Source organism: Labeo rohita, unplaced genomic scaffold (assembly GCF_022985175.1).
Source record: "Labeo rohita strain BAU-BD-2019 unplaced genomic scaffold, IGBB_LRoh.1.0 scaffold_974, whole genome shotgun sequence".
In the NCBI taxonomy this organism is placed as follows: domain Eukaryota; kingdom Metazoa; phylum Chordata; class Actinopteri; order Cypriniformes; family Cyprinidae; genus Labeo; species Labeo rohita.
This window is the reverse complement of record NW_026129936.1, coordinates 17,331-30,408: the sequence shown is the minus strand read 5'-3', so window position 1 is coordinate 30,408 and position 13,078 is coordinate 17,331. Positions and strand designations below refer to the sequence as shown.

General features: G+C 39.1%; 1 protein-coding gene across 1 annotated transcript; it reads right to left on the bottom strand.

Annotated features, from left to right (window-relative positions):
* Positions 1 to 7,812: 7,812 nt before the first annotated feature.
* Positions 7,813 to 11,757, bottom strand: LOC127162578 (E3 ubiquitin-protein ligase TRIM39). The gene is made up of 8 exons (XM_051105374.1): positions 11,694 to 11,757; positions 10,704 to 11,269; positions 10,473 to 10,568; positions 9,731 to 9,967; positions 9,498 to 9,642; positions 9,141 to 9,179; positions 8,674 to 8,700; positions 7,813 to 8,536 (listed from the first exon to the last, which is right to left on the bottom strand). Exons 1-8 carry the CDS (start codon positions 11,755 to 11,757, stop codon positions 7,989 to 7,991), a joined length of 1,722 nt encoding a protein of 573 aa, XP_050961331.1. The 3' UTR covers positions 7,813 to 7,988.
* Between the last annotated feature and the right edge of the window lie 1,321 nt (positions 11,758 to 13,078).

Genomic DNA, 13,078 nt, shown 5'->3' with positions numbered 1-13,078 from the left:
CCATCTTCCATCGTTCTTAAGGGAACTAGACCTTACACCTCGAGAGGCGTCATCAGCGGGATTGGCTGCAGAATTTACATAACGCCACTGAAACTTCTGTGACAGATTTCTGATAGTTGAAACTCTGTTGGCTACATACGTCTGGAATCTACTAGTGTCATTCCATATATACTTGAGGACTGATGTACTGTCCGTCCAGAACACAGAATCATCCAGAACAAGCTCCAGTTCTTCCTTCAACATTCTGTCGACTTTAGCAGCAAGAACTGCGGCTGCCAATTCGAGTCTAGGGATGGTCATCACCTTCAGCGGGGCAACTCTTGCTTTTCCTATCACAAATACAACATGGACAGAACCACTGATGTCCACAAGACGTAAATAGCTAGCCGTACCATAGCCAATTTCACTGGCGTCACAGAAGTGGTGTAATTGAGCACTACATATTTTCCCAAAGTTGTTGGGTATGAAGCATCTACTGAAGCATAAATTCGAAAGTAACTTGAGCTCCTCTAGCCACTTGTCCCATTTCTGTGCAAAGGATGCAGGAATTTCTTCATCCCATCCATAGTTCATCCTGCACAAATCTTGTCCAATTCTTTTAGCTGGTAGCATTACTGGAGCAAGGAATCCAAGTGGGTCATAAACTGAATTGGTAACTGACAAAATGCCTCTTCTGGTAAATTGTCATTGTTTCAAAGCCATTTTAAAGATAAACATATCAGACTCTGTATCCCACTGAAGTCCCAGAGCACTGTCCACCGGAAGTTCATCTCTGCGCAAGTCAAGATGTCTCACTTCTTTAGATCTCTCCACCTCAGGAATTGAGGCTAGTACATTGCGGCTATTACTAACCCATTTGGTGAGTTTAAATCCACCAGTAGCACATACTGCAATGAGCTCCTGCACCAATATGATGGCTTGTTTTTCATCCGAGACAGACTTAAGGCAATCATCCACATAGAAGTTGTTACGAATTGTGGATAGAACTTCTGGATCAACTTTGCCTTCGTTATCATCTGCGGTCTTCCTTAATGCAAAGTTGGCACAACTGGGGGAAGAAACAGCTCCAAAGAGATGTACAGTCATTCTGAACTCTTCCAACGGTTGACTGATATCACCATTGGGCCACCACAGGAACCTCAAAAAGTCAAGGAACTCCTTAGGAACCTTAACTTGGTGAAACATACCCTCAATATCCGCCATCACAGCTATAGGTTCTTGCCGAAACCGAAGGATTACACCTAAGAGGGTATTCGTGAGATCTGGCCCCTGCAACAATTCTGAATTCAGTGAAGTACCTTGAAATGAGGCGGCACAGTCAAATACCACACTAATTTTCTTTTTCCTTTTATGGTAGACTCCATGATGGGGGATGTACCACACTCTACCATCATTTCTGTCAAGCTCCTCTTCAGGTACTTTCTCTGCATGGCCCTTCTTTAAGATGTCACCAATAAAATCTCTGTAGTCTGATAAGAATGCTTCATCCTTCTTAAATCTCTTAAGTATACTTAGGGCTTGTTGTTCTGCAATCTTCTTGTTGTCAGGTAGGGTAGTGTCAAGTTTGCGAAATGGAAGGCATATTTGGTAATGACCATCTTGCTTAACAACAGAGTTGTTCACAATTTCCAAGAATCTTTGATCCTCAAAAGAAAGTTCAGGTTTCTCATCATATGCTTGCTCTGGGAAGTCGTTATTATACTGTTCTTTGAGTAATTCATCCAGTTTAGCCACTGAGATTCTGTTAGAAGACACAAATGGTCATCCCTGTACATCTGTGGATGAGTTACCACTCAGTGGACCATTAACTAGCCATCCTAAACATGTTTGGACCGCATAGGGACCATCCTTTTGGCTGTTAATAATCCTCAAGGGTTCCATTGCTTTTGGGACATTGATCCCAATCAACAGATCAACTTCTGCTTCTATGGAACACAGTCGAACATCACTCAGATACGGCCATTTCTTTATGTCCTCTTCCCTCGGTATGTTCTCCTGGCTGACTGGAATTGAACTTTGTGTGAAAGTTTCAGGCAGTTCAATGAAATAGTTGCTGTCTAGCCCACTTACTTCTAAACCACTCAACCGAAAAAGGCTTTTCCTTTTCTTGCAGGCTTTTGCCAGCCATGTCCCATCGTCTTGCAAAAGAACTCCCTGGATCCAAGAAAGCATACGTCTGAAATAGTCTGCTACCTTTGGTGGCTTTTACCTTTACTGGAACAATCGCAAGTTTGCATTCAACTGAACCAGCCCCTGTATGCTCGGTAGCTACAACAGCCATAGTAACAGGTCTGCTGGAATTAGCTTTCCTAGCATCATCCTCATCATCTTTCTTGTGCACAATCTGTGAATTAGGTGAGCCTCCATTTGAGGCAGCATTCTTGATATGCAGCACAGTTGGATGCCTTCTAGAACAAATCTGGCATGTAAGACGCTTTTTGCAGGCTTTTGTTACATGCCCTTTTTTAAGACAAGCAAAACAAAGACCATTTGTTCTTAAGAAATCAACTTTATCCTTGTGTGGTACGTCCACCATTTTGATACAAGAATCCATTGCATGATCATAAGCACAAAACAGACAGGGTTTTTTAAAAGCAACATTTGCATCATATTGATCAGTTTTCTTTGGTTGACTATCCTGCTTTAATGCTTCAACAGAAGAAACTGTGGTGACAAAACTTTTCCTGCAAGATGATGATCTGTGCATAGGAGTTTCAGTCATTGTCTTTCTGATGTTAGGATTTGGTTTAGGATCTTGAATCTCCCCAAAAACTGGATCAAGAAGAATTTTAGCTTGTTTTTCAATGAAAGCTACCAAGTCAACAAAAATTGGTCTTCTTTGAGTACGTTCCAAAATGTCACAGGCTGTAGCTCTCCACTTTTCTCTCAACTTGTACGGGAGTCTAGAAACAATGATTTTTAGATTGAATGGCAAATTCAACTCTGCAAGATATACCAGGTCTTGTGCTGCATTGCAACATCCTCTAAGATAGACTGCATAACTATACAATGCTTTTCCATCATCAGAACGGATGTTGCCCCATTTCAGAGCCTTCTCCATGTACGCACTAGCCAACTTGAATTCATCTCCAAAGTGGTGCTTTAAAAGATGTTTAGCTTCAGCATAACCTCTACTAGCGTTCATGTAGAGGCAACTTCGAACAAGTTCCTTAGGTTCACCTGCTGTGAACTGTTCCAGATAATACAATCGTTCTTGACTGTTATCCGTTTTCTCCTCAATATTATGGATAAAAGATCTCATGAAAGGTCTATATTCCAGAGGATCACCACTGAATACTGGAATCTCCCTTAGAGGAAGTGAGGCTTGTTTCTGCTGGGTCACAAGTGTCAGCCAGATCACTTTGTCTTTGTAGAACAGGTCCAAGATCAAGACTGGCATTGGTAGTGTTCCTAGCTGCACCATGCTGCTGGTCAGTTTGTGTTGTTGTAGTGGTAGGTGCAGTAGCTGCCTGGTTAGCAGTAAGCCTTGATGGAATTTGAGTTCCGTGAACAATCCTTTGTAGTGGTGTCTTAGGAATCGCTCCAATCGTTTTAAAATGCAGAGCAGATGATTCAGAATCGATAATCAAAGTTGATTTTTCTTCTGCTTTATCCGCATATTCATTCATAGCATCTCTTAATTTAGCAGATGAGTGAGAACTGTGCAGTGAACTTGCTTCGGAAATCTCCAACACCTTTAACTTCGCATTTGCAGCATCGATTTCGGACTGCAGCGCAAGAGCTTCCATCTTGGATTCCAGCTGAGCCTTTTCCAACTCAAACGCGTGCTTCTTTTTGAGAGCTTCAGCACGAGCAAGTAAAGCTGCTTTATCAGCTGCAAGTTTCACACGAGCCGACATGATTGAACTGGTTCTGGATTTGCTTGATCCTTTTGAACTTCTTGAGACATTAGACACACTGTCAGAAGGATCGACCAGAGTCTGTGGATCGGACCGTTTCTTTTTCCACAGTTCCAACTCATTCAAGAACTCAGTAAAAGTGACCCTCTTGGGCTCAAACCAGTCAATCCTTTCATTTTCTTTGACATCATCAGATAAAAGCAATTGTACAGACTCATGTACTTGATAAAATTCATTTAGAGCCTTCTGAAATTCAAGGTGAAGTTCATCCACTTTGTCAACATTGCTCCCGTCAACCATCAAAGCCTTCAATTCATTCATTCTTCTTGTGCAGGACCCAAGTTTGCCTCTACGCGAAGCACTAAGTGATTTAAAACTTTCCATTGCAATTTCAGTACCAGTCTCATTCATCGTTACTCACAACCGCTTGCATATTTCGCTCAAAGGAGAATCAAGCTTGCGTTCTTGCAACAACCAGTGCATCAGCTTAAATCTTTGGCCCATATCAGACAACTTTAAAACGTCTTGCAAGACTGCTTTCAATAGCCATCGTCATCTTCAAACTCAAAACATGTGCACATGTGCCGAAAATCTTGCTTTAAAACACTTCAAATCCATAAATAACCTTCAATTCACGTCATATCAGGTCATAAAAGCTTAGCAACACGTCCGTCGCAGCTCAAAAGCCAGCATAATTCATAATAAACTTGCCAAATGGCTACTCACGGCACAGCACAGTCAAACAGCGTCTTAATGAAGTCAGTTCGTTCGCTGAATAATCCATCGGTGCAGTACAGCAGCAGGCATCCCCGTCATTAGCCAGCCGGTCGTGTCGTTTAGCGTGATCAGCGTCCGCGTCCTTGCGGAATTTTCAGACTTTAATGTAGCGGCATATTTGCGGTAAGCCGCTATCTTAGTAAGGGCGAACAATAGACGCGTGAGTCCGTAGTATAACTTTTTCGTCCTTTATTTCCATAAGATCAACAGTTGCAAAACAGCTCCATTGCTAAGATTAGCACCGCACATAAACACTTACACCCACGAACACACGGTCTGAAAATTGTCTCCGCTTCCCCTTCCTGACTCCACCTACTACCTTACCTCCCTAAATACGTAATTGCAGTGAAATAATAAAAGTCTTCATTCACACATTCATAACATTCAAAGCAAATACTCAAAATAAACAAATAATACACAAATAATAATCATCAACATAAACCAAATTATATTCAAATTATCAAATTAATCCATTCAGTCCAAAAATAAAAATAGAAAAAGAAATGGCTCCAACAATGTGAGTACCAAAACATTTGCTTTGGTTTTCTTTCAAATACAAATCTTGTGTAATCCCACGTGGGCTATCTGTAATCAAATGCACATTTAAAACTGGAATGTAATTTAATTTCAGTCATGTGTTTCATAAACACATAATATTTCTTGATTACAATCCGCCATCAAATTGATAAATTTAATTATTTCAGCTGCTGTGAGAGAAGGCTATAAATGATCCAGCACCTGCAGCATCCTCATATGCGATATAATGTAGCAATATAGCATACTAGCTGGGACCCCTTCTTTATGTTTACACAAGTGACATAATGACACCGTGCCATGCTCAGGTTTCTTGCAAAAACCTACCTGTAGCACTCAAATTAGAAAACATTATTATAAGCTAACTGATTTTAGCATACTGTACACAATGTAATTTTCCATTAAACAAATATGAATGGTGACCATTTGCTGTAGGTTAAAATTTGAGTGCAGTGGTGCAAAAATGTTCACTAGGTGGCACTATATAGTTTCAAAACAGAGCATCCAGACAATAGAAGCAGAGTTTGTAGTAGAAAAATAAATCCAGAATAAAATAAATGAAAAGAAATGTCCCATTTCAGGATTCTGTTTATTAAAGATTATTTAGTAAAATTCAAATAAGCTTCGGGGAAAGAGTTTAAACAATGTGGAAGGCCGATCACTACAGGAGGAGACAAATCTGCTTACAGACAGGAGGTTGAGCAGCTGGCTGTCTGGTACAGTCTTAACAACCTGGAGCTAAACACTCTCAAATCAGTAGAGATGATCTTAGACTTCAGGAGGAACCCCCTGCATTTTCTCCACTCACCATCATGGACATCATGGCTGCAGTAGAGTCATTCAGATTCCTGGAAACCAACATTTCTCAGATCTCTAAGGACCTAAAGTGGGACAATCACATTGACTCGATTGTGAAAAAGGCCCAGCAGAGGCTGTCTTTCCTCTGCCAGCTGAGAAAGTTCAACCTGCCACAGGAGCTGCTGAAACAGTTCTACTCTGCCATCATTGTGTCTATCCTGTGTTCATCTATAACTGTTTGGTTTGGTTCAGCTACCAAAACAGACATCAGAAGACTACAACGGACAGTCAGTGCTGCTACGAGGATTATTGGTGACCCTCTACCCAACCTCCAAGAACTTTACACCTCCAGAGTGAGGAAAAGGGCTAAGAAAATCACTCTGGACCCCTCACATCCAGCCCACTCTCTCTTTGAACTGTTGCCCTCTGGCTGACGTTACAGAGCACCATGGACCAAAACAGCCAGACAGTTTTCCCCCCAGGCCATATCCCACCCGAACAACACATAACACACCTCAGTACTGGACTTCTATAAACAACTCAACAAACCTTCTTCAGTATATTGTGGATAATTAATTCAACACAGGTGGAAATAACGGAATTAAATGAGGATAGGAACAGGAAAACCAAAAATAGGCATAAAGTAACACAAGGGAAAACTAGATCAAGAAGCACATGGCACAAAGACAAACACAAAACAGGTCCATAACCCCGACATTATTCCCCCTTCCTGGAAGGTGTGTCCCGCGTGAGGGGGCAGGCGCCCTAGAGGCTGGTGCAGGACTGGGACAAGGAAGGTCTCCAGGGAGGATCAGGCAGTTCAGGGAGCCATGGCAGCGCAGGAAGCTTAGGCCTTGGCCGTGACCCTCGGCCCAGCCACCATGGCCACGGATATATCTCTTCCCTCCAGCTCAGTCCTGTGTTGTCTGGGAGGTCAACGGGGCGATAGTAATAGGTTGTTTGCAATCATGTGATTCTGATGATGTGCAAAATACAGCTGGATGGCAGGAAGTGATTTTTCTCTAGAAATCACTAGCAGAATCGCTAAATGCCTATGTTTTGAGTTTTGTTTATGGAAATTGGTCAAAAAGAGAAATTTAATTTCACATCGTATATGAAAATGTGCTGTTTATAAGGAGGAAAAGGCAAGAAATTGACTGAAAAATGCAGGGAAAAGTAGCTTGTAAACCTGCGTCTGCGGTTAGGAGGAGAGTTGGATAATCCTTGTGTGTGCGAATGGTTAATAAAAAATATAATAATATTAAGGTATGAAGATATAAAGATATATATATATAAATAGATACAGGGTGAGACAGTGAGAATTCACTCAATGCTAAATGCCACACATAGTCACGATGTAAATAAGATATTATATTTGATATATATATGCTTAGCTTATAACCACTGCCTCGATGGCGGGCAACTATTTCAATTCAGTTGAAAAATTACTCCTCTTCGTAACATAAGGATCACATCCAACATATGTTGTGATTTTCACTGCTGAAACTTTGCTGCCTGTGCAGGGTTTGCGGCTATTGGTCCTGTTAGCAGCATGTAAAGCGAAACTAAAACAACCATCATACAACAGTTTATCAAGTCTTTAATAGTTTGTTTTACATTAAGTAAACATTATATAGGCAGTTTCACTTTGTCAGGAGAAGATGGGAAATGGTGTTGAGAAAGCCATAAGCAATGAGAAAAAAAAAAGAAACATTTTAAAACAATCGTTACATCTTGACTGTTAAATATAGCATGAAAAATATGGCATTTAAGAGGCAGTCACAGGAGTCGGACTTGTAACCCAAAGGTCGCAAGTTTGAGTCTCAGTACCAGCAGGGTTTGTAGGTGGGGGGAGTGAATGACCAGCGCTCTCCTCTATCCTCAATACCACAACTGAGTTGAGACCCTTGAGCAAGGCAACGAATCCCCAACTGATCCCTGGGTGATACAACCCACTGCTCTGGGTGTGTGTTCATGGTGTGTGTGTTTGTGTGTGTGTTCACTGCTGTGTGTGTAAATTCACGTATCGTGAATGACAGGTGTGATGATCAGTGGGCTCGAGTTTTTACCTCCATCATTAAGGCATGGGCTAAAAAATGGATAGAGTTTGTCAGTGAAAGACTGACCAGTGAAAGAGTAGATATGAGAGATGGACTCCACATCATAAAAAGAAACCAGGCCCTCCTCATAATCCACAAACACACCGACCCGCTGTGGCTTCACTTTCAGATGCAGAGAGACAGAGGGACTAGAGAGAGCTTTATATTCATTCCCATTCCTCAGCCACACAGCCCAGCATCCATTACTAGGATTCAGTGGGATATCTCCCTTCCTTTTAATGGATTCTCTAGCCACTCCTAAATCCCATTTAGTCTTTCTCTTCACTTGCACCTCAAAATAAAATCTCCCTGAAGAGAATCCCTCCTTTCCCAGGACAGAGACATCTGTATCAAATCTCTTTGGGTTGTCTGGGAGTTTCTTTCCAATCCCTCCGTGTCTCACTTGTTTTCTATCATCAGACAGGATGAGTTTAGGATGAGCCGTATCAAGATCCAGAGTCACATCCACTGAGAAAACAGAGAATAAGAATCACAATTTTGTGATGTTTGTAGTATTCAATTCAGTTTTTAGTCAGGTTGTAATGTATTAATTAAGCTGCGAGTGTCTGAATGTAAACTAGTGTAGTTTAGACAGCACACTCTACCTGCATACTGCTGCATCCACTTCAGTTCTGTAGACATATGACAATAAAACAGCATGAGATCTATATGGTTACTGTTGTGTTCTGCAGTACACATTTTAAATATGGACAATTATATTGCTAAAATGTTGAAAACTCTTTACAGGATTAGCATTACATCACTGTTCCACTACAGTTACTGGAAGAAAGAAGAAAAGGAAAAGGAAAAGGAAAAGGAGGGAGAGGGAGAGAAAAAAAACAGAATAATATAAACTTTTCAAATGTTTCATTATTATAGAATGCAATATATTAAAATGTTTATTAAATAGATTTATATTTCATAGATTTATATTTTTAAATAGGATATTTACATTAACAACAAATAGAACATTATTTTGATATCATTAAAATAAATATCAATTTATTAATTGTTCAAGCAAAAAAAAAATCAAGCATTCTATTTACAGTCATGTGATAATCATGTGACTGACCATGTGAGCAGCATGTTCCTGGGATCACAGAACGTTCTCCTACAAAAACGTGAAAAAACATGTAAAATTCTTCTCTCCAACTGCTAAACTTATGTTAGGTGAATGTGTCTCTAAAGTCTCATGGTTGTGCTGGAAGGGATGAAGCTTCTACAAGATGAATTTACTACATATTTTATGAAACTATACATGAAAATGACTTGCCCTCTTCAAGAAGAACTGGGAGGTGTTGAATACTGAGCCACAAACACATGATCACATACTTCTCCTACTTAAGCTTGAATCAGACTCATTCTTCATTACTAATATTGAAAGATTATAAATATATGTATCTGTACAGTGGATTTGATATTGACATACCAAATACTGAATGACTGATTTTCCTGTTTAGAGTGTCCTGCAGTTGAGTCAGCACTCTCCTCAGAGTCTCCAGACTCCCATGAGTCTTCATACTGATCTCAGGCCACTTCCTGGTGTTTGTAGGGGTGCACAGGAATGAGTACATCTACAGCAGGAGAGAGAAATCCTTCAGCATGTGGAGTTTTATGGTGTCATATACTGTATTATTATTGATCAGAGAGATGTTCACTGACCTGTAGGAGGTGGAGGTGATCTTCAGTGTGTGAGAGGTGCTCCAGCTCCATGTTTCTCATCTTTAACTCAGTGATATCCTTCTCCAGATCTTCAATGAGCTCTTGCTCCTGTTTCTCTGCTGCTTTCTGCTGCTCCTCCATCATCTCCAGCAGTTCAGTCTGACATCTCTCAATGGAGCGGATGAGATCAGTGAAGAGCTCGACATGGGCTGCTTTCTCCTTCTCTGTGTCTCTCTGCTTAACCAGATCAATCAACAAATTATTATTTTTGTTGGCTAAGGCAAGAATCAACTGTTGCTATTGCTCATAGTTCAGTGTTTTGAAGCATTAAACTTCACCCCGCACCATTTGTGTCATGTTGAAGAGAGGTACTTTTCTATTACTACTCTAAGTGATCAGTGAGCTTGTTATTACTATCGTTTTTATACAACAGTTTAATAAATAAGAAAGTAATAAGTAACTTACAGTTAAAAAATTATTGTCAGTTTTTTAATCTGTATTTCCTCCAACCATCAAAAATATTGAATCTAAACACATTATACTGACATTCATACAGACAGTCACCACTGGTGCATTAATGTAACCTGCAGGAAGAGTCACTGTAAAATCCCTATAAACACAGACCGACAATCTGACTCGAACAAACACAAACAAGTGGAATGATACAAACAGTGAAAAATCCCAGTGCTGCTGCCTGTATTAGGACTCTGGGAGGACCACAATTAAACTATTTTAAACTTACCTTTCTGATTTCTGCTGAGTTTTTGATGTCTTGAATCTTCTTAATTTTGTCCTGGATCATCTGCTGCACATCTTTCTGTGTCTTTATCAGTTGAGTCTATAGACAGAGAACAGAACACAGACATTTATCATACAGAATATTTACTGTATTCTGAGGAAAGTCATGCAATTGTTTAAATTTCACAAGATAACATGGGCCCTTTAAAAGAGCTGTTTTGTTAGTAATGTCTACCTTCTTCTCTTCACTCTCTTCCTCTATAGGAACAGTGTTGTGGTTCTTGTGGTCTGTCGCAGTGCACATCAGACACACACATGTCTGATCATCTCTACAGAACAGCTCCAGAGGTCTCTCATGTTTCTGACATATATAGTCCTCCAGATTACTCACAGGATCCATCAGTTTGTGTTTCTTTAAACCTGCCACTCTCAAATGAGGCTGCAGGTGAGTTTCACAGTAAGAGCTCTGACACACCACACACGACTTTAGGGCTTTCAGCTTTGTTTCCTCACAATAGTCACACACAACTTCACTAATAATCGCACTTTTTTTTTCAGGACGTTTCTTTTTATAGTGATCTACGACCTCTCTGAGTGTGGTATTAATCTTGAGATCAGGTCTTTGCTTGAATGTTTCTTTACAATATGGACAGTTGCAGGTCTGGCTGTTGTCCCAGTGTTTATTCAGACAGGTCTTGCAGAAGTTGTGTCCACATGGAGTGCTGACTGGATCAGTGAACACGTCCAGACATATAGAGCACTGAAGCTCCTCAGTCAGTGGTTCACTGGAGGATGACATTACTGGAAAGAGACATGATGAAGATAAATCACCTACACTACTAGTTTTAAATTTGTACACTTGAAAGAATTCTGAATTCTGGGATTCTGCATAAAATATTAAAATGACTATAAAGATTGTGATTACAATTATTATTATTTTAAATATATGAGTAAAAATAGATAGAGAAGCAAAAGAATTCCATGAGGTTCTTGATGAAGCTGTTTGAATGTATGAAGTGAGAGAAAAAGTTTCAATAACTGAAGAAATTTAAATATGTAAGAAATCATGTCAACTGGTCATAGCAGAATGAACACAGACAAGTTAATCAGTACCCTAATTTGAAGCACGAGTACTTTCCTGTAATGTATATATTAAATATTACTATATGAGATGAGTGAAAGTCATTCATGGACTAATTCATTATATTCTTGGTTAGTGACTTACATGGGGATTCATCTCTCCTCTGTCTCCTGTTTTTTTCCGCTTTTGTTGGTGAAGATTCTGCCATAGTACTTTCTCTCTTCAAGCCTTTTCAAGAAAAACAAAATAAACAATTAGTACAACATAAAACAATTTATACAACAACAAAATAATGTATACAACATAAAATTTGATGACAATTATTATTTTTAAAGCAAAACAAAAACAAATCAACAATTGCTTATAAAGAATCATATGATGCACCTTATGAAGCCGGTTAAATGTAAGGAGTATCTATAGATAAAATATTTGAAAAATTTAAATATATAAGAGATCATGTACAGTCAGACAGTCATTATTGCAAAATGAACCCAGACAAGCTGATCAGTACCCCAATGTGAAGCACTACTGTCATATCCTGAACTGTACATTTGAAAAATTATGAGAAGAGTGAAAGTCATTCATGCAGTAATTCATTATTTTCTTACTTACATGGATGATCATTTATATTCCCTTATTTATATTCTAGCTTTTGTTGGTTTTTGATGATTCTTCCATTGTTCTTTCCCTCTTCAAGCCTTTTCAAGAAAGCAACAACAACTATTATTATAACTACTATAATTTCACATTAGTTTCTTTCAAGGAATACACAGTTCATTCACAACTGTGAATGACTATTTTATTAACAGCTAACAAAGAGTAATGTTAAAGTTCTCTAAACAAGACATTTTCTTGATATCTTAATACCTTAACATCAAAGCAAATTATTACCATTAAAATAATGTTTATATTAAAGTGTTAAAACACCAAACTACTACCAATCAAATTATAAACTTTAAAACCAATTCTGATACCATTTGCAGTAAAAAAAAAAAAAGAAAAAAGAAAAGAAAAGAAAACTCAAGTAGATTGTGACTGTTTGACATGCTTAAACCTGTCTCTGATTAACTTATTCAAGTTTTGACATAAACCCAACTAAACCACACCACTTACATTAGAAACCTGTTCAGGACAATCTCTCTTCACTTACCTGTGAGTATCAGATGTGTCCACAGGGGTCTTTGAATGGCTCATGAAATATTATATTCCTTAAAGAGGCTGATTGCTTCAGGCACCAAAATTCAAAGTTAGTTTCACTTACTTTGAATCTTTCACTGAACTCCAGTGATGTCAGAGCTCCTCCTGTATTTATGCATTTACATTTATCTCTGTATTTAGTGTGTTGTGTTCATGTGTGTCTTTTTGTACTGAGCCTGATATTTCTATCAGATTAATCTCAGTGTTTGTATGTATTGCCTACTCAAGTGAACCAAATAAAAAATAAATGAATACATTTCTGAACCTCTTTTGTGCTCCACAGAATAAAGTTCTGAATAAAATGACATGGTGGAGGTTCAAAGATGTTTTGG